At 37.9% G+C, this 21,031-nt stretch overlaps 3 protein-coding genes and 2 non-coding genes across 5 annotated transcripts; 4 read left to right on the plus strand and 1 right to left on the minus strand.

Moving 5' to 3' along the window:
- Positions 1-5,156: 5,156 nt before the first annotated feature.
- LOC106406867 (glyceraldehyde-3-phosphate dehydrogenase GAPCP1, chloroplastic) lies at positions 5,157-8,533 on the plus strand. The gene is made up of 14 exons (XM_013847606.2): positions 5,157-5,474; positions 5,898-5,974; positions 6,070-6,137; positions 6,220-6,258; positions 6,346-6,446; positions 6,679-6,791; positions 6,886-6,985; positions 7,100-7,246; positions 7,344-7,404; positions 7,503-7,600; positions 7,670-7,812; positions 7,902-7,985; positions 8,076-8,165; positions 8,249-8,533. The coding sequence occupies exons 1-14, from the start codon at positions 5,385-5,387 to the stop codon at positions 8,301-8,303; spliced, it is 1,266 nt and encodes a 421-aa protein (XP_013703060.2). The 5' UTR covers positions 5,157-5,384; the 3' UTR covers positions 8,304-8,533.
- A 1,666-nt stretch (positions 8,534-10,199) lies between these two features.
- On the plus strand, positions 10,200-10,278 carry LOC125589506. Its single transcript, XR_007325690.1, has one exon. It is a non-coding gene; the product is annotated as a small nucleolar RNA snoR117 (small nucleolar RNA).
- Positions 10,279-10,336: 58 nt separating this feature from the next.
- Positions 10,337-10,423, plus strand: LOC125589504. The gene has a single exon (XR_007325689.1). It is a non-coding gene; the product is annotated as a small nucleolar RNA snoR116 (small nucleolar RNA).
- Positions 10,424-12,470: 2,047 nt separating this feature from the next.
- On the plus strand, positions 12,471-13,874 carry BNAC06G19800D. Its single transcript, XM_013846703.3, has 2 exons — positions 12,471-13,062; positions 13,196-13,874. The coding sequence occupies exons 1-2, from the start codon at positions 12,728-12,730 to the stop codon at positions 13,668-13,670; spliced, it is 810 nt and encodes a 269-aa protein (XP_013702157.1). The 5' UTR covers positions 12,471-12,727; the 3' UTR covers positions 13,671-13,874.
- On the minus strand, positions 13,815-17,086 carry LOC106406109 (2-dehydro-3-deoxyphosphooctonate aldolase 1). The gene is made up of 15 exons (XM_013846702.3): positions 16,936-17,086; positions 16,783-16,846; positions 16,601-16,698; positions 16,330-16,426; positions 15,921-15,986; positions 15,771-15,830; positions 15,580-15,654; positions 15,402-15,486; positions 15,118-15,176; positions 14,933-14,977; positions 14,744-14,842; positions 14,579-14,626; positions 14,412-14,459; positions 14,243-14,308; positions 13,815-14,037 (listed from the first exon to the last, which is right to left on the minus strand). The coding sequence occupies exons 2-14, from the start codon at positions 16,816-16,818 to the stop codon at positions 14,252-14,254; spliced, it is 873 nt and encodes a 290-aa protein (XP_013702156.1). The 5' UTR covers positions 16,819-16,846; positions 16,936-17,086; the 3' UTR covers positions 13,815-14,037; positions 14,243-14,251.
- Positions 17,087-21,031: the final 3,945 nt, after the last annotated feature.

The raw sequence follows: 21,031 nt of genomic DNA on the forward strand, positions 1-21,031 counted from the left end.
GAATTTACCGACTGCATGTTGCGACTGATCGTGCAGTCGCAAAATATTGCGACTGGATTGCGACTGTTTTGAGACTGATTTGTGACTAAAATATGTTAGTAAATCAGTCGCTAATGTGCGACTAAACAAATCAGTCGCAAATCAGTTGGTAATTAGCGACTGTTGTGCGACCATTTAATGTTGTCGGCAACTGTAGTCGTACAACAGTCGTAAAATAACGACTGATTTGCGACTACATACTCCACATAAGGTATAGAATACGTAATCGCAAAACAGTCGCTAATTTTGCGACTGTTTTATGACTGTAGATGTCGATCACAGTAGGTAGTCGCAAAACAGTCGTAAAATTAGCGACTGTTTTGCGAATGCATACCTATACCCTAAACTCTTATCTTAACATCTATACCCTAAACCCCAAATTTAAACCTGCATGTAACATTATAAAATCTAATCTTTTCAATCTTATCATTTAAATTAAATTTAAACTTTAAATACTTTTCAAATGATATAATCAAAATATAAATCTCGTATATGCTATATACATTAAATTTAAAATTAAACTCCAAATACTATAAATTAATCTTAGGCTTTTTTTTTTATAATTTACCTTATACCCAAATCTAAACCCAAACAACTCTATCTTAAAATTTGAACACCAAATCTTAAACATATATTTTACAAATGTTAAATTTGATATCTAATACTTTAAATTTAGAAAATTTCTAAACAAACTGTATATAAATGGAGAAGAAAATTTTATTAGTTTCAACTATACTATTCCAAACTTTAAATTTAACCCTCAAACCCTGTATCATAACTTTTAATCAAAACTCCAAACATAAAATCACAAACTTAAAAAAAATTAACCAAAATGTATCTACTATTTATACACTTAATCTTAAGTTAAAACTAAGACCTATAAAAATATATTTTTCAAGTCAAAACTCCAAAACTTCAAACCCTACACAAATATAATCAATAATCTCTTCTCTTAAAAAAAAATTTCTTCTCTTTTTATATTGGTCAATACACTAATTAAGGGATACTATCTCAATCGTTGATTATCTTAAATTGCTTAAATCTAATGGTCTAGATTCATTTATTTTGTTTGTGTGTTTCTTTTCTTCTGAAACAAAAACCAATCCATCCTTTTATTTTCTATTGGTTGAGTACCAATTGGCGAGGATAACCAATCTTTTAATCTCCACCTTTGATTATTCTTAATCCAATGGTCTACATCTCTCTCATATATCTCTTCCTTTCCACGAGTAAATCAATCTTCTTCCTCTTTCATCTTCAACTTAGAACTCATTGTCCTCTCTTTCGTCCTCTCTTCTCTGTTTCTCCATCTCAGCTCTATCTCCTCTGTTCTTTATTTCTTTCTTCTTTCTGCACCGAAGCCGGTGTTCGTCTTCAAGCTCAAGCTGTTCATTTCCACCTCGCTTATACTCAATCCTTCTCCTCACTTCTGCTCAAGCTATTAATAGACGACGACGGAAGGTACATAGAGACAACGAAATCTACACAGAGATGACGGAAGCTACAGAGATACAGTGGAGGCGTAAGCTACATAAAGACGACGACGACCACCGTTGTCTACGGTAAAGCTCTTCCCACCTCTCCTCACCTCTTCACAAGCTCACCGTCTGTCTTCTCGTCTCGGGCTCAGGCTCTTCACCGTTCAAGCTTGTCTCCTCTGTTCAAGCTCCGGAGACCCGCCGTCAATGGCTGTGAAGAAGCCCCACCGTAAATGGCGTGAAGAACCCTAGATCTAATTTTTTTTAGTTAGATTTAATTATTTTTCTGTTTTGTTCATTGTAAACCGATTTCAATTGTAAATCAATTCAATTGCAAACCATATTTTTGTGTTTTAATTGATTAATCAAAATTTTTTAATTGATTAAATAATAAGAAAAAATATATTTTTTTAAAAATATATTAATTGATTTTGTGACTGAAAAACGACTACGACATCGACTATATAACAACTTAAGAACAGCCGTGGAGTAGTCGTAAACGAAATAGTAGTTAGTTGCATATCAGTCGTAATATTTTGCGACTGAATTGTGACTTTTTTGCGACTAATAACAGTAATCTTAAATCAGTCGTTAGTCAGTCGCAAAATAGCAACCGATTAACGACTAATTGTTTTAGCGACGCGTGGTATTCCGACTATGCGATTCAGTCGCAAAATAGGCGCAAACACATGTGTTACGACTGATTTGTGACTATTTTTGCAGTCGGTAATTACATGTTTTCTTGTAGTGTTTTTTTTTTGAACAATGGATAAACTAAGCTATATCGTGGTTGTGTCAGCATTTTTATTTTTCGATTATTCTTGCTTTGGTATTGTCTCAAATTAACTAATTGTCCAACTCATAATTATAGATGTACAAATGTGGATTTGTGATAAAGTTTGATGACAATATTGTTTTTTTAATTCTTATTCATAGTGGAGTCTGCATGTGTTAGAAAGTGGCCTATAACAACTTTTATGTTTTTGCATATGGATTTTAAATATATGTATTCTTTTGCATAATGCATACTTGCTCTACAACATTTGCTTGTAGGCTAAAAAAAATCTGTTTCCTATATTTTAAAAGAGAAAAAATTTAGTCTATAATATAACTTGGAGATATGTACTGCCATTGACTATATATAGAAGTTGGGTGTTATTTTAAAATGACATATGTATAGAGGTTTTTCAACCATTACGTCAGTGGCATAAAACATTTATAACATTTGAAATTGCAAATACCTTCTTTTAAAAGCAAAACTAATGGTCTGGTTACCCAGACCACCTCTAGCTTGAGTAATAGAATATCCTTTCGACGTCAAAAAAAAAAAAGGCAAAACTAATAAAAGAGTGTACAACAAATGTATTTTGATATATATTATATGCATCAAGTTATAAAGGTTTGAAACATTACAAAACTGTTTGGAGCAAAGTTTTTAACTTCATGATTAAAAACATACACGATCTTCATCTTGAAGTTAGTTCTCCACCAAAAGTATGTGCTGAACACAACTATGTCAACGTCTGGCCAGTGCCTACCCTGTTTACTGATGGAGTCTTTCCTCGTAATCTGATCTAATACTATATGAACAATATCATTATCTCAATTTGATTGTAGAAGAAATGGTGACTAATAGAACTCAATCGTTGCATTGTAATCCTACATAGAATTGATTGAGCAGTATCCTAGCAGGAACGTTATGCAGAGCTACTTCAATGGATGCCCAAATATGAAAAGTTACCTTGAGAGAGAAGAGGGTGAAGGAACCAAACATGTGTTTGGATTTTGAACTTTCTGGGATTTGTGAACTAAGAAACATAAAAGGAGACATACATTCTTCGGTTTCAAAGAATCACTGACGAACATCTTCTTCCCTCTTAAACTCCCCATCACCATCTTTGCATCACACCTAACACACCACAGAGAAAATCAAGGAAGCATAAGACAAACTCATGAGGGAAGTTCTAGGAATCATAGTCACTATGGAGACGACATTGCTAAGAATTTCTTTTCAGCATCTTAAGCAGACTGTAATATGTAATTAACTGATTTGTAGAACCTTTTCCTAGACATAAAATGAACTGGAAAATTAAACGTTGAAGAGCTTATGCTTGCTATCCTTAACAATATGCACACCAAATCTCAAACAATATATTCACTTGCAAGTTAAAAAAAAATAACATTAAATTTAATGAGAAATAACAAAGATTACTATTAAATGTTAACCAAAGTGGATTCAAGTGTTTTTGAAAGAGAAATACAAAGATATTTTCGGAATACTTTCAGAACATATCTCCCTCCGCTTGCCTATCTCGGTAGGAAATTTGAACAGAGGCAGTAGAGGTCCTTCACCATGAAGATGAAATTAATACACGAACACTCCTAAACAGTTACTGATGAAAGCTTCTTGATATTACAATTCTCTACAACATATCTGAAGAAAACATATCAGACTTAAAAACTTGACTAATGGTAAGAGAGATCTAAATACGGCTCATCAACTATAGCCAATCAAACTTGGAAGTTAGCTATATCTCAAAAAAAATTGTTTTGCTGTTTAAATAGATTGATAAGATGATAGTAGGAGAAAGAAAGCTGGCCTATATATTTATACGCTCAGGTTCACCGACTCCTAATCAAAGCATGCATTTAAGGCTACATCGTGGTGACTGAAGTAATGGAGAATAATCACGAAGAAGAAACAAATGGATGTGTTTTAATGCCACAAATGAAGATGAAAAGTCTCTGCACAACGAAGAAGGAGAGGACAACGCCAGAAGGTAGGGTTTTCTTATTCAGGTTATGGGCATGTATTAAATCAACCGCAGCCCACCATTTTCCTAGCCCATACATACAAAAACAAATAAATTCTACATAAAGCCCAAATATAAAATGGGACACGTGTCACTTTCTGACGTGGAATCTGACGTGACATCACCAGGAGAGAGTAAACTCTTCTTTATAATAATAGATATCTAAATAATTATATATATATAAACTATATAATTATTATATTTATGTAAAGTTTATAATATTTTTATTTATTAAATTTATTATTTTAGTTATTAGTGTTTTAAAATTAAATATTCTATTTTGTAATAAATACTATTATTTTTATATTATTTTTAGATTTTTTTTATTTTTTACTATGTGATAATTATTAATTTTAATTTTTTTACGAAGCGGAACAGATAATCCGCAAATAGTTGAAATATCAACGAATATCCGAATTTTCGAGTATTTAAAATATCACGAATCGGATAGGATAAAAAATGTAGGTATTTGTACGGAGCAGAGCGGATCACGGATAGTGAAAAAATTTCGGATATCCGCTCCGTATCCACCAGCTGATTTGTTCCCTCTTTTGATTCTCCATTATTTATCAGATATACGATGTTGGTGAGAAATACGGTGCATTGTCAGTTTTGAAAAGTTGACAAGAAGGAGCTGGAAGGGTGTTTAGAAACCCCGGCCCAGATCCGTCTGACGTGGCATCACCAAGGGCTAAAGCGACAAAAGATCTTCAAATATCAGAGGAGACGGACGAATCATATCTGTATATGTGTTTTTAATAAGGTGGGCCGCACCAGATTCGCAACCCATTAGCAAGCAACAGAGTGTCGTCTCTTCACAGTAGTCAGTCGTTGGCGCATTAAAATATTTATTCGCTCCGTTGAGTAGACGAAAAGAGTGCAATTCCTTTAATTTTAAATAAGGAAAAAGGGGAAACACTGCGAACAATTTGGATTCTCCACGTTTTTTATTTATATTTGGGTTTTGGCTCTACACCTGCTCCAAGAAGCCATCGAAGCTGTTATTAGGGTTTTTTGACCAGTCGAGGCAACAAGAGATCTCTTCATTTCTCCAATGGCTTCCTCTTCTCTCCTCAGATCCGCCGCCACCGCTGCTGCTCCTCGCGGTGACTTTTTCTCGTCGCCGTCGTGTGATCATTCCAAGGTTAGAGTCACGACGTTTTTGAATCTTACTGATGATACTAGTTTATCTATGTTCAGCTTCGATTCTGATTCTGCTCGATTCGATTTCGCTTTAGCTTAGGTCGTGCTTTGATCTGTCTTTCGTTACTTCTGCGAAAGAAGTCGTTTCATGTGATATATTGTTTATATAATTCTGTTATGAGTTTCTCAGCGTAATGGTGACGAAGTTACTCTCGTTTTTGATCTTACGTTAGTTATCGTATGTTGAAATGGCCTGTGGTTTTGGAATTTTATTTGTTGATCTTTCAGTATGTGTAATGAGCTCAGATGGTTTAGATTTTAACAAGTATCTCGGAACTAAGTAAAAGTTATATACTCGATTTTTGAGTTGTTTTAATTTGATTTGAATCTTTTTTTTTTTTTTTTTGGTCTCATACAAACTCAGGTGTCTTCTTCAAGTCTTGGATTTAGCCGCAGCTTTTCTGGTGCCGCGATTGCTACTGGGCCATCTTCGTCTCTACAGTTCTGTGCCAAAAACTCTGTAACGAGTCATGTCATTTTGTCTTAATGCAGTTTTTTAATTTTCAAGTGTTTTTTTTATATGTTTAAATGTACAGAAGATGCAGTGCAAGAGCTGTGCAGCCCATCAAGGCTACTGCTACTCAAGTGCCACCTGCCGTTCAAAGTAATTACGAAAAAAACTTGCTTCAGTTTATTTGTTTGTTGCTTCTGCTTATTGGTGATTTTGATTTGTTTGGCTTGAGTAGGGTCAAGTAGCACCGGAAAGACTAAGGTTGGGATCAACGGTAAGTGATTGATGCCTCCCAAATCATCAGTTTAAAGGCCCCCCAAACTTTTTCATTTCTTATAGAAGCTCCATTTTTCTACGACAGGTTTTGGTCGGATTGGAAGGTTGGTCCTCCGCATTGCAACATCCAGGGATGATATTGAGGTTGTAGCAGTTAATGACCCTTTCATTGATGCCAAGTACATGGTAAGCATGTCTTCTTGCTGGTTTTTCTATCAGGCTATATCTTGAGACGCTATTAATGCTCTGTTCTTAATCTGAGTTGCTCTCTTGCTTGCTTGCTTGCTTGCTTGAATCCGGTATAGTATGAGAAAACTTTGAAAGATGCATCATATGTTGAGTCGTCCTTTCGGATGAACATGTGTCTGGGACTCTGGGTTTTAGTTTGATGTGGATCTCCTATCCCCTATTTTTACAGGCTTACATGTTGAGATATGATTCTACTCACGGAAATTTCAAGGGAACCATCAATGTCGTTGATGATTCTACTTTGGAGATCAATGGGAAAAAGGTCAACGTTGTCAGCAAGAGGTATCGCTTCAAAGTGGCATGTTGTTTTCTGCAGATCAGAGAACACGCTATCTCAGTTTAGAACATAACATCTTTTTGTAACTTTTTTTCTCAGAGATCCAGCTGAGATCCCTTGGGCTGATCTTGGAGCTGATTACGTTGTCGAGTCTTCAGGCGTATTCACTACCTTCTCAAAGGCTGCGTCCCATTTGAAGGTGCATTTTTCATACAAACATACGTTGACCTCATAACTTTTGATAACATTTAACTCACATAACCCTTGTTTGAAAAATGACATGTTTTTGCTTGATATTTCATTGGTTTTGCAGGGTGGTGCAAAGAAAGTGATAATTTCTGCCCCTTCAGCTGATGCACCCATGTTTGTTGTTGGAGTTAATGAGAAGACATACCAACCAAACATGGATATTGTCTCCAATGCAAGTTGTACCACCAATTGTCTTGCACCTCTTGCCAAGGTTGGTAATGTGACACCATGATCTTCTCCCTCGTTTTTTACCCATAAGTCCTTCATTGCTAAGAGACCCGCTAAGTCAACTTAACTGTTTTTGTCAGGTGGTGCATGAGGAATTTGGTATTCTTGAAGGCTTGATGACAACTGTCCACGCAACCACTGGTCTATAATTCTTTGCTCTCCTGCTCTACATCACTGTACATTACGAATCTGATAACACTAACATATGTTTGTTGGTTGACTTTTCTTTTCATATTCAGCTACTCAGAAGACTGTTGATGGGCCATCAATGAAAGACTGGAGAGGAGGTCGAGGAGCTAGTCAAAACATCATTCCTAGCTCAACCGGTGCCGCAAAGGTACACATAACCATGTAGTTATCCTAATTCTGGAAACATATCTGAGCAGTGATTTTCTGGTCGATGTAGGCTGTAGGTAAAGTTCTGCCAGAACTGAACGGGAAACTTACGGGAATGGCATTCCGTGTACCAACACCAAATGTTTCCGTTGTGGATTTAACTTGTCGACTTGAGAAAGGTGCCTCTTATGAAGATGTTAAAGCGGCCATTAAGTATGCTTTCTTGTCACAATATTATTGTTTCCTGAGTTTAATGTACAATTCGTGCAAACCTCTCATGGTTTGATGTAAACCTCTAACAGGTTTGCCTCAGAAGGTCCTTTGAAAGGCATTCTAGGGTATACAGATGAAGATGTCGTCTCCAATGATTTCGTGGGTGATTCAAGGTTGGTCTCTCTTCTTTTCCTCAGAGCCATCTGAATCTTGCTTTTTGGTTTCACTGACCAGTGTGATGATCACGATTTTGGTTATAACAGGTCAAGTATCTTTGACGCCAATGCCGGGATTGGATTGAGCAAGTCCTTTGTGAAACTTGTCTCTTGGTACGACAACGAATGGGGTTACAGGTACAGTTCTCGTTTCTCATCTCAATCAGATATTTCAACTAGATCTCAAACACTTACAGTTAGTCTCCCAATTTTACTTGCAGCAACCGAGTGCTTGACCTTATAGAGCACATGGCTTTGGTAGCAGCCAGCCGCTAGCTAAACACACAACTCGGTTCTTCCAGAAGCTTGAGACTTTCTACATTTTGTGTTTGCCTGCTACAAAACCAAGTTTAAATTGGTTTGGTTCTGTTAGGTGGTAGATCCTTATTTTTGGTTCTGTTTCCGTATCTACAACTACGTAAACCAATATAGATTTGGTCTAAAAGACAAACATGCGAGTTTCATCTATCAATAAGGGGATAATATATCTGTTGTGCTTTACCAAACTTAGCTTATCTGTAGTATAAGTTAGGCCTCGGACGGATCAAGATATCCGGGAAATTCAGGGTACCCGGATCCGGATCTGTCGGATCCGTGAATTTGATATCCGGATCCGGATTCGTGGTTTCCGGATATCCGGATTTCGGATATTCGTCCCGATATTCTATTATCCGCGGATATCCGTATCCGGATCCATAAAAATAATTAAAAATAACATTTTTTTTTAAAAAAATACTAATTTTTTTTAATATAATACATAAATTAAATATTTATAAATATATTTATATATGTCTATAATATTGTAAAAGCTAAAATATAATATTATAAGATTAATTCATGTATAAATATTAATGAAATTTAAAAATTTAATGTGTTTTAAAAATACGGATCCGGATATCTGGACCTAAAAATTAAGATATCCGGATTCGGATTGGACGGATCCAAGATTTTACTATCCGGATTCGGATCCGGGCACCCCGAATATCCTATTTTCAGAACGGATCCAGAGCGGATTTCAGATCGAATCCGGATCTCGGATAATAAATCTCAGGCGTAGTATAAGTAGTGGTGAGCAAACAAACAAACCCAAAAACCAATAAATGGTAAATCCAATGTGAACCCGACATGCTATTCGAATGGCTCTTGTTCTTGTTCTATGGTATTTTGGGTTTTGAGTTTTATCCGAATCTAAAGAGAGTATCTGCCTAAAAAACTTCATATTAAACACAAATTCAATCGTAAATAAGTGCTATAATAATTATTCATAACATGAAAGTTTAACTACAATTTTAGTTTAATGTATATTTTTGATAATTAGTCAAATATTGAGATTTTTTTTGTTTTGACAATTGCATCTAAAGTTTGATTAAAATTATTTTTTTTTTCAAAAATTATTTTGCAAGTTTAAATGATGTTTGTTATATTTATAGAGTTGTTAGTTATTAGTTTTAACTTGTTTATATTTCTCTCTTTTTAACAATTTTATACCACCAAATATTTGTTAACAAATTGTTTAAAATTTTTAAGTTTGTAAATTTAAATATGTATCACCGATTTAGAACCGAACCCGATTTTAAAATGGTTCAACCAGGTTTCCAAAGTGTTACTATATCCGAACCAAGCCCGAATAAATCCAAACCAAACTTTTTTAGCATCCGAATGAGACTAAATTTGTGCTTCCAGAAACCGAATCGTACACTCGGACGCCATGGCTAAGCATAAACAACAATTGTATGAAAACTTTTAAAGTTAGCATGTGGTTTCAAATCCTTACCAGGCACAAAATAAAAATAAAAATACTGTGAGCCCAATATTATCGCCCATTAAATTTGCAACTTGTAAAATTACATGAGTCCAATATTTTGGGCTATTTAAATGTACTTGAACATCTTACAGGCTTAATAAAGGTTGTTGCAGTGTATTTCGTAAGCCCAATTAATTATAAGAACCCTATCACTTATAGTCCCTTGGTGTGGGCGTTGAAAATGATAGAGGCCCAATGTTAGTATTTTGACCTACTTGCTTAGGGTTTCTTCTAACCTAGAATTTTAGCTATATAAGCAGCCTTTTCCTTTGATACACCCATCACGCTAAGAGCGTTTATCCATTTACAGTGCCTTCTTCTTCTTTTTTTTCTTTAGGTTTGGCTAGTTTATGGTGTTAGTATTGTGTGGCCTGTGATGTTTGAGATTGTCCGTACCATCTGAGAGATTTCTCCTTGATGAGTTTTATCCTCTATGTTCTGAGGCTATAGATCTATTACTCTTATGTTTACAAGTTCTCTTTTCTTTAAAAAAAAATTGAATGTTAGGCAAGGATGATGAGAAAAGATTACCATCAAACTTTGAGAGATTCACAGCTCGTTGATGCATACTTCTTTTTTATAACCTGAGCTTATAGTTTTGCTTTTGATGAGATCTGCTCTGTTTTGTCTTGGTTTGTTTTGAAAGTGTTTATCCTTGTGTTTTTCACCGAAAGGCAACATTTTAGAGTCGCTGGTGCACTTTTTATTACCGATAGTGTATTAAGCGCTGTTTGTTGCCAAAACTGAATGTGGCTGATATTCTTGTACGTGATCTAGTTTAAATAGATCATGTGCATTCAAAAGGCCTCACATACCTATGATTCTGCTGACCTATTGGTTCAAATAATATTGCGTTTGGTTTTGGTAGCTCGTTACAGGCAACAATTTAGAGTCTCTGATTCACTTCTTGATAGTGGATAAAGCGCTGTACGTTGCCGATATTGACTTTGGTTCAAAGATTTAATTATTGGCTTCAAAATGTGTTTTGGCCAATACGATCAATGTTCCTAAATCTCTGTCCCTAATTAATATTGTATCTGTTTTACAACTTTGTACTTGCCCTGGAAGACTCGATTTAGTCCCATGACTTTAGTCTTGAACCATGGAACGATTTGACAGACAACATGGACTTGAAAACGTTACCATTATCTTGAACATTCGTTGATGAAAATCCATATATTAAGATGTTGGATTGTTATGAAAAACTAGATAGTTGAAAACTTGAAATCGATTTTTATAATTAACTGGCTTCCATTTAACAGAATAATTAGTAGACGAAAGTAAAAAGGTTAAAAATCTAAACACCAAAACTAGCAGCATAACATTGGCTTTTAACAGCGTAGATTCTACTAAACCGAAATTTACTAGTGTATGCTCTTTGGGCTTTTTTCTGGTTACTCATTTTTCGTTACGGACTCCGGCACATTGAAAAAATTATTCCCTAAGCCTTATCATGTTTTGACTGGTATTGTAATCATATTTTAGTTTTAAAATTTAAAATTTGAACAAATTGTTTTTGTTATTAAAATTGCAAAAATATCGAATGTTTTTGTATGTATACACTAAAGATATTGTTAGCCTAGGTATATGAAGAGATTACATCAATTGGGGTTACAATGCCTAAATTAGTTTATACAATTTTACGGTTTTTTTTTTTTTTTTTTAATTTGTTCGTATCAGAGCTTTATTATAAATAAATAAATAGATAATTAAGAAGTCAGAAGAAAGAAAAAGACAAAACAGAGCAGAAAAAGAAGTGGCCTTGTGTCTTTGAGAATGTTTCAGAGAGAGAGAGAAAGTAGATCTACTTTTGGATTCGGCGTACAGCCGGCGCGTGAGCGAGCGTGTCGTCGCCGGAGCCCTCCGTACTTCTGTTAAGATGCATTTCCACTGCTTCTGCTTCGCCTCCTTTCCCTGACCGCTTTGTCTGAGCTCTGGTCCAGTTCCCAACCGTCGTCGTCAACTCGGGGAGTGAACCAACATCAATGGTGGCTATGCGGCTGGAGTAACGACGCGGTCGTGTGGAGGATTTTGGCGTGGTGAAGTCGGCTTGTCAGATTAAGTTTCGATTCCGGGTGATGGAGGCTTATACAGCTCTGTCGCCGCCGGCCCTTGTCTTCGGGAGGTGGGAGTTTCTTCAGCTCCACCGTCGCCGGATTTTGACTCCGGGGGTGAAGGTTTTCATAGTCTTGCGTCGCCGGCTTTAGGTGTTTCAATCTTTTCGTGGGTTAGGGTTTGTTCCCGAATCTGGATCGGATGTGGTTTTTGGTTCATGGTTCCTGTGGTTCGCGGCTCTGATCTGTTGGAGGAGATCTCGAATTGATCGATGAAGCTCTCCGAAGTGAAGACAAAGCGTGAATGAAGAGAGATGGTTTGTGGGTTTCAACTTTATGGGGAGAATGTTTGGGAGGCTCGGGATGAGATCTCGAAGATGATTCGATGGAGGCTCTCCAGTAATACGAGCTCCGATGAAACGAGGGTTTCGGTGGTATTGCTCTAGAAGCGGTGACGGTCAGGTCGGGGCGGGAGGGACGAGATGGTGGAGATCTGAACACGTGTCCGGCCTCCTTGACGCGTGGGCCTACAAGCAGTTGCTCGGTTTCTATCGGTTTGGACCTCAGGCCCTTTTAGTTTATTATGTTGCCATTTGGTTTTTGGGTTTTATGCTTAGTAGGGCTGGGTTTCGGCTTTGTAACTTTCGGGCTCCGGGCTGTTTAAATAAAATCTTGACGGAAAGAAAAAGAAAAAGACAAAACAGGGCTAAGGTTTGGTTACCACTCAAAATACGAACAGCTGTTTATCTTCCACCAAAGCACTTCGTGCATCATCCTCTTCCCCCTGTCTGTCTGATTCTTCGCCGTGAAAAAAGTACAGACAATAGAAGGCTCAGCTAGCTATGGCGTTTCTTCTCCCGAATCTCTCTCCTTCATTCCTTCTTCAAACTGGAAAATCCCTCAAAGAGAAGCCCATTTCAACCCATTCTCTATCCATATCATCATCTTCTTCTTCCAATAGCTACGAGTTCGAAGAAGGTAGTCTCTCTCTTCTATCTCTTCCTGTCCAGGCTCCTCCTGCTCCAGGCGCGCAGGTTAAGACCATGCCGAGTGAGCAAGATAAGCACCAGCAGCAGGGAAAAGATGAGTTCTACATCAATCTCGGTTTAGCTATACGCACCCTTCGTGAAGATTTGCCTTTGCTCTTCTCCAAAGATCTCAATTACGACATTTACAGGTCTCTTTCTCATCTTACTAATCATTCAATCAATCCTTCGTTCCCTAAATGAGTAAAGGAGAAACCTTTCCATGAGATATCTAGAAGACTAGAACTATAGCATCTGAGATTCTTCTTTGCTGTTGTGTCTCAGGGATGATATAACACTGGTGGATCCAGTGAACACTTTCTCTGGGATTGAGAACTACAAACTGATCTTCTGGGCACTCAGGTTTCATGGCAAGATTCTCTTCAGAGATATCTCACTTGAGATCTTCAGGGTTTGGCAACCATCAGAGAACATGATTCTCATCAGGTGGAATCTCAAAGGTATACCTAGAGTTCCATGGGAGGCCAAAGGAGAGTTTCAGGGAACTTCTCGCTATAAACTGGACCGTAATGGCAAAATCTATGAGCACAAAGTTGATAACTTGGCTTTCAACTTCCCTCACCAGCTCAGACCTGCCATTTCTGTTTTAGATTTGGTCACTGCAAGTCCCAATCCAACATTCATGTTTGGCTCTTCATACTCGTCTTCTTGGATTGAGTTCTATCAATCTGTGCAAAGGACACTAGACAAGCAACAAGAGCAAATCCTTGTGCAAGACCGTTTTGTTATATGTTCATAGTTCCATTGATTGGATCACAGTCACGTATATGTATATAAACTGTTGCACTGAAGATAAAATACATACAATGTGCAGGCATATGTAGAAGTGGTTGACTTAGGGAAGCAAACCTGTTTAACCCATGAGCTTGTACAACTTTGCCTATCGAATGTAAACAGAATTCATTATAGTTATTATATGTTATAATAACACTCTTAATCTGAACAACTTTTGAATAAAAACATAAATATATGTTCAAAGTTTGGAGCAATCAAAAAGGGAACAACATTCTTTGCTCATGTAGATGATAGATATCCTTTAGGGAGAGGTAGCAACCGTAATGAGGTCTCCAGGATTTGCCGTGGACCCATATGTCCGAGGAGGAGACCTAAAAGTTTCAGACATAAAAACATAACAAAAACAAAAATACAAATCAGAGGCCATCTATGTTACAACGGTGATGATAGATGATGCATTATCATGCTTGCGTTGTCAAAGTTCACATTCTTTGGTCAACTAGTCTCCAAGATTCATAACAGTTTCGTGTGGCTATGAGAAGAGTCATATAATATACGCCCATTTGGGACACTCACCTTACAATCCTAGTCGCGGTAAGGTGTGAGATCGATTTGGAACCGCTGCTTTCCTTTTGTGACCCTCTGCCAAGAAATTTAAGAATCAAGATTTTGCCATCGCTGATGGTGTATAGGAAGACAGATTTTGTAAACAATACATGGAACGATAAAGCAATAAAAGACTTACAGCAATCGCGATGAGCTCCTCTAGGAGTTCTTCTAAATGACGCAAAGGCTTTGAACAACAACAAAAAAACACACAAGAATATTCATATCATTCTCAAGAACGGGAGGGATACTTTTGCTGTTGAAGTTAGAATGAATTCATGCTATTAGTAAGGACACAAAACTCACCCATTGAGTTGGACCATCAACTGGAGCACTTAGAGGATCATCATGAACCTGATCATAATCAAATTCAACCATAGAATCCAGGATTATATGACCATAACCAATGAAGCTGATAAACTGTCTAAAAGTATGTGGTGTTCCTAAGTAGTATCAAACAATTAATCCTACCTCCATGAAAATTCCATCGACACCAACTGCTACCGCTGTTCTAGCAATGCAGGGTATTAACTCGCGAAGGCCTCCACTAGCAACACCACCACCTTCCAACTGCAAAAGAATGTATTGTTTTTGCGTTCCAAGTATATATAATATCATTGGCTTCTAAATGAAAATAGTTGTTTTCAGAAAGTACCATACCTTTTTGCCTGCAGGTTGTTGTAGTGCATGGGTTATATCAGCAACCTGACACCAGTAATTTAAACGAGTACGTTAAAAAAAAAAATTTGGTCAAACTGAGTACGTTAAATTATTTACTGAATGATGTGCAATATTAACCACAATACACGATGTGAAAAAAAAAAGCTGAAGCAAGGTTTACATACAACAGGACAATTAGCTTCCCTCATCCATTCAAAGTTTCGTGGATCTACTATCAAATCATCTGATAATAAAAAACCAAGCAAGAGTCAGTCAGACAATTGGAAAGACTGACCAAAAAATAGTTTCAGCACCATTTTATAAGGGGAACCAATTTTATAAGTCTCAAATTACTGCCATGACATTTGAGAATCTCTAGTTTATTTACACTGCTAAATTACATGGACTCAAACAACATCCTCAAGCCTGCTACCTACATTCAATATCTGAACAAGAGATGATAACTTACTGTATCCAAACATGGTTCCTCTTTCACAAACCATCACATTCGGATTCCCAGCCAGCCTGATCTTCTCAGCCGAATTTTCCATGACCTTAGAGTTCATTATATAGAGAATACAGTCATGAAAATATTCCTAGAAAAGTTTATTACCAGCTCGGAAAAGCGTAAAGAAGAAACAACTCACAGAAGGAGCACAGAACTGTCCTTTCTTAATATTGATAATTTTTCCGGTTTGAGCTGCCGCAACCAGAAGATCTGTCTGGAATTGTAATCAACAGCTTAAATCATAAACCAGATAATAGAAATATATCCAAGATTGGAAGTTCGAAAGCTACAAAACAGGAGCCTTGAAGAATAAACAGTTTAGAGTCTTGCCTGGCGACATAAGAATGCTGGTATCTGAATTATATCAGCAACCTTGCCAACTTCTTCACACTAAATAAAACAAAAAAAAAAAAGCATCAGAAGGTACCAAAGACTTGCGGAAACTCAATTATATGAGGTGAAATACGTTCAGTTATATACCTGATACGCCTCATGAACATCAGTTACAATTGGTAAGTCATATGCTACTTTCACCTTCTCAAGAATCTGCGTTGGAGAATCATAAATGTAACCATCAGTGTCTTAACAAAAAAAATAAATAAATAATGCAACTTATTGTTCTAGTAAACGGTAGCATCATAAGAGAAAAGTAATGCAGAGCTACTTGCAACTAAGATTACTGCAGCAGTTTCGAAACTAGGTGAAGGTTTTTCAAATGAAAAGTCCTAACATACTAATCATTTATACTTATTGTTCAGCTAAATGGTAGCAATGCATCATAAGTGAAAGGTAATGCAGCTGCTGGCAACAATTCGATCTATAGGTCCAACAAGTCCTAACATCTTAATTATCTATACTTAGAGATGAAAAGCAAAGAGAAGAAAGACACCTTGAGACCCTCAGCCATGCCAGGACCTCGGAAGGACTTTGAAGAAGTTCTGTTAGCCTTATCAAAACTTGACTTGAAGACCAGTGGCAACCCAACTCTACGCCATTCACACAAACACACATAAAGAGAGGTAAGTAACTTGAGAAAGGAAACCACAATGTTGAAGATGTAAATAAGCTAATATTATGTGAGATCAACACGAAGGTAATGATGTTAGAAACAGAACACAAAAGAGCTTCAGTTGGTAATGCAAAAGTAGAAAGAATCATACTTTGTGGCAATGTGTTTGATGTGCTTCGCCATTCGAAGAATATGCTCCTCGGATTCGATCACATTTGGACCAGCCAACAAGAAGAATGGTTCAGCATCCTGATTAATACACACTCAAAATCAGACTCAATCTCACATTCGAAATTCTTAAAAGCGAAAAAAGGGGCGAGAGATTCACAAAACCTTAAGCTGGTTGTAGAGTGGTGATGTTGCCGCCATTCTTTTCGGAAAGCTAAAAAAGCTGCAACTGTTCGAAACAAATCGGAATCAATTTCAAGAAATTGGAGAACTCTGATTCGATAACGCAGTAAGAGGAGGAAGGTTAAGGAATCTGACCCTTTAACTTGATCTCGAAGTTGCAGAGAGAGAGTGAAGGGAAGTGAGATCTCTTCTCGCCTTTTAACTCGTGAAAGATGTTTGGATACACCGACATATTAATTCCCACCCAGGATGAAAACGTACCAGTTTTAGTGCAGGTTAATCATATTTTTTTTTTCATCTGTTAGATTATATTCATGAACCAGAATAGTTCCAAAAGTATTACATCAGGACAGACATTTAGACACCACACAGAACACCGAAACCTATAACAACAACTCCTTCATTAAGTCGAAAGCCTTATAAACACAAACACCCAAACCTGAAACCCAAACCAACCAAAAATTCCCAAAAACCTATTGCAGAGAACTAACCAGAGGAAAGCCTTTCCTCACTCTCGAAGAACTCATGTAGCCATTTTGGACCTCCAGTTGCTACATATGAACTGAGACATCCTCCTTTAGCTACACTTTGAGCAATGAGGAAAGCTCCTCTGTTGTTATCCCTGCATTCTTTCACCAATCTCCACCATTCTATTCTAACCAACTTTTCCTTAATCAACCCAATTTCTCCTTTGAAATTTGGTCAAGCCTTCGGTCTTAAGATCATCTGAGTTAGATCGCCATCGTCTATAGCAAATATCACTCGATCAAGGTGGTGATCAGCTATACACTCAATGGCCCATACAAGCGCTTTCAATTTGGCCTCATGTAGATTCTTTATCAAATAAAAGGCTCTTCTGCTGTGTAATAATACTTTACCTTTATGATCTCTTATCACCCAAGCCCCACCTCCCACCTGGATATGTTTTGACCAACCTACTCCAATATTGCACTTCACCCAACCTCTGGGAGGAGGAGACCACTTTTTCTGCACTTCCAATGCTCCCTTCCTTTGAACCTCTTCTAACCTCTGTTCATGCGTCTGAGCTAAACTCCATAACTCAGATTCCTCAAAAGTTTTTCCAATCATCTCTATCAAATTGGATTGTTTACCTTCAAACAAAAGATTGTTCCTATTTTTCCAAAGGAACCAAATCAACCAAGGCATAACATTAATCACCCTTTGAGGCATCGTCTTGTTGGACTCTAAGGAGAAGAGGTAGTGAAAGTTGGAGTAATGGGAGATCCAGTCAAATCCCTGTTCTGGAACCGGTACATTCGCAAGAGCCCATACCTGACGAGCAATGGGACAGGTGAATAGAATGTGGTTTATCGACTCACCTTGGAATCCACAAGCCTGACAACATGGATCCATTTTAATTCCCCTCTTAACCAATATCTCCCCTGCAGAAATCGCATTACTCAGAGCACGCCAAAAGAAATTTTTTATCTTGGGAGGAGCCTTAAGTTTCCACGCTGCCGCTTTCAATCCATTCAACGAAGGTAAGGCTTCAGCTTCCTTTATCTCCTCACTCTTTGTCACTCTATTTTTCAACCAATAACCAGACTTGACCGAGTAACCACCATGCTTGTTGTGTTGCCAAACCCAGTAATCATCCACTTCAAAGACCGGCTTCATTGCTAAGATTCTAGTTACATCTTCCTCATAGAACAGATCATGTAGAGTATTAAGATTCCAACATCTGTTATCTTGATCGATTAGCTTATCAACACTCAAAAGAAGATCTACAAATATGTTCTTCATTAACGGTCTCCTTAGCACATCACCTTCAATCCAAGCATCAACCCACACAGCCACAGACTTACCATTTCCAATCTTTTTCTTCAGACCCATAACCAATAATTCCTTCCCAAACTGAATGCTGCGCCATGCATAAGACGGCCGAGAGCCATTTTTCGCCTCTAAGAACTGCTTGTTTGGAAAATATCGGCTCTTGAAGACTCTCGCAAGCAAAGAATCTGGATCATTAAGAATACGCCACGCTTGCTTTGCCAATAGAGCTTGATTGAAGCTTTGAAGATCCTTAAACCCCAATCCTCCTTGATCTTTTGCAAGAGATAATTTCGACCAACTTAGCCAATGCATCTTCCTCTTATGCTCAAGCGCATTCCACCAAAAATCAGCCATCGCTTTAGTCAGGTTCTCACACGAAGTCTTGGTCAATTTGAAACACGACATGGCATAGATAGGCATCGCCATTGCCACTGCCTTGATCAAGATCTCCTTACCACCCAAAGATAACTGTTTGATGAACCACCCCGATAGACGATCCTTGAGTCTATCATATATATACGCCAGCATCTCAGTCTTTGATCCACTGAAACATTCCGGTAACCCCAAATAGGACCCTGACCCTCCTTCCTTCTGGATACCAGTGACTCCTCTTATGGTTTCTTTTATGATTTCCGGAACTTTAGCCCCAAAGGTGATAGCCGATTTAACAATGCTAACTTGCTGACCTGTAGCTCTTTCATAAACCTTTAGAATTCTCATCATCTCTTCAGCTTGTACAACCTCCGCTCTGCAAATCAGCAGGCTATCATCTGCAAAGAGCAAGTGATGAATCATTGGCCCTTCATCTGTAAATCTGATACCATCGATCTTCTCGTCCCTCACCGCCATCTCCATCATATGAATCAAACCTTCCGTACATAGAATGAAGAGAAACGGCGACAAAGGATCGCCTTGCCTAAGCCCTCTTTCTGGCCTGATACACCCAAACGCCTGGTTATTGATCAGCGTCGAGAAGGTAACCGAGGAAACGCAGAACATCACTCTATCAACCCAAGACTCCACAAATCCCATTGCCCTGAGGAGAGCTCGCAAGTAACTCCATTCTACTCTGTCGTAAGCCTTAGACATGTCTGATTTTATGGCCATAAAATGCGAAGCAATCTTCTCATTCGTCCTCAATGCGTGTACCATCTCGTGAGCAATCAAGATGTTATCTGTAATCAACCTCTCTTCCACGAACGCCGATTGAGTTGGGGAGACTAGATCAGGAAGTAGTGGCTTCATCATTCCCACCATAATCTTTGATATGATTTTGTAAAGGACAGAGCAGAGACTGATGGGACGCAGATCAGACATGAGGACCGGATCTATCACCTTAGGCAACAAGCACAAATGTGTATAGTTCCATTCTCTTGGGAAGGTTCCATGCACAAAGAAATTCATCACTTCTTCTGTGACTTGATTGCCAATGATAGTCCAATACTTCTGAAAGAATAAGCCCGACATACCATCCGGTCCTGGTGCACTGACTGGGTTAATCGCAAAAACCGCGTCTCTTACTTCTTCATTCGAAACTTCTCTTGTCAGCATTTCGTTCATCGCGGCAGAAACCTTTCCAACATATCCTTCGAAGAGCTGATCAAAGTTGCCATCACTCTCCGCTTTGAACAGTCTATTGAAATAATCTGTTGCTACCTGTGCCTTAGCTGCCTCTGAGAATTGCATCTGACCTTTCTCATCCAACAGTTTGTCAATTCTCTTTCTTGCTCTACCAGCTTTGACAGATGCGTGATAGTATCTTGTGTTGAGATCTCCCTTCGTGGCCCATTTATCTTTACACTTCTGACGCCAATACTTCTCTTCCTCTTTGTAGGCATTGATCAACTCAGCTTTAAGAAAGTTAACCCTTACTCCAGAAGGAAAGCTTTTAGACTGTTCTGCTTCTAACGCTATTTGAAGTTGCGTTATCTTATCCCTGGAGTTCATATTCACTTTCTTCTTCCACCTACTCAGAGATTGCGACAAATCTTCAATTTATCTGAAACTGTCGCACCAAAAAAGGTGTAAGCCAGGCCTTTTTGATTTCCTCTTTCACCCCTGGTTTGTTAAGAAACCTTCCATCAAACTTGAAGCTACCCCTATACGAGTCAGCAGAAGTGAGTAGCTTAACAAGAACTGGCCTATGGTCGGAACCTCTTTTATCCAAGAAGATCTGATTCGATGCCGGAAAGAGCTTCATCCATTTCTTGTTTCCAAAGCATCTATCCAATCTACTTTGAATCCACTTCAACCATCTCAAACCTCCCCAAGTTAGGTTGTTTCCTGATGATTGAAGTTCCACCATTTCACACACAGAGATCATGTCGTTGAAGGGTTGAAAAGATTTCTCACTGTGTCTCGGCCCTCCAATTTTCTCATCATTGTTCCTTATGTCGTTGAAGTCTCCTAACATGCACCACGCTTCTTTTCTATGAGT

This window comes from Brassica napus, chromosome C6 (assembly GCF_020379485.1).
Source record: "Brassica napus cultivar Da-Ae chromosome C6, Da-Ae, whole genome shotgun sequence".
Classification (NCBI taxonomy): Eukaryota; Viridiplantae; Streptophyta; class Magnoliopsida; order Brassicales; family Brassicaceae; genus Brassica; species Brassica napus.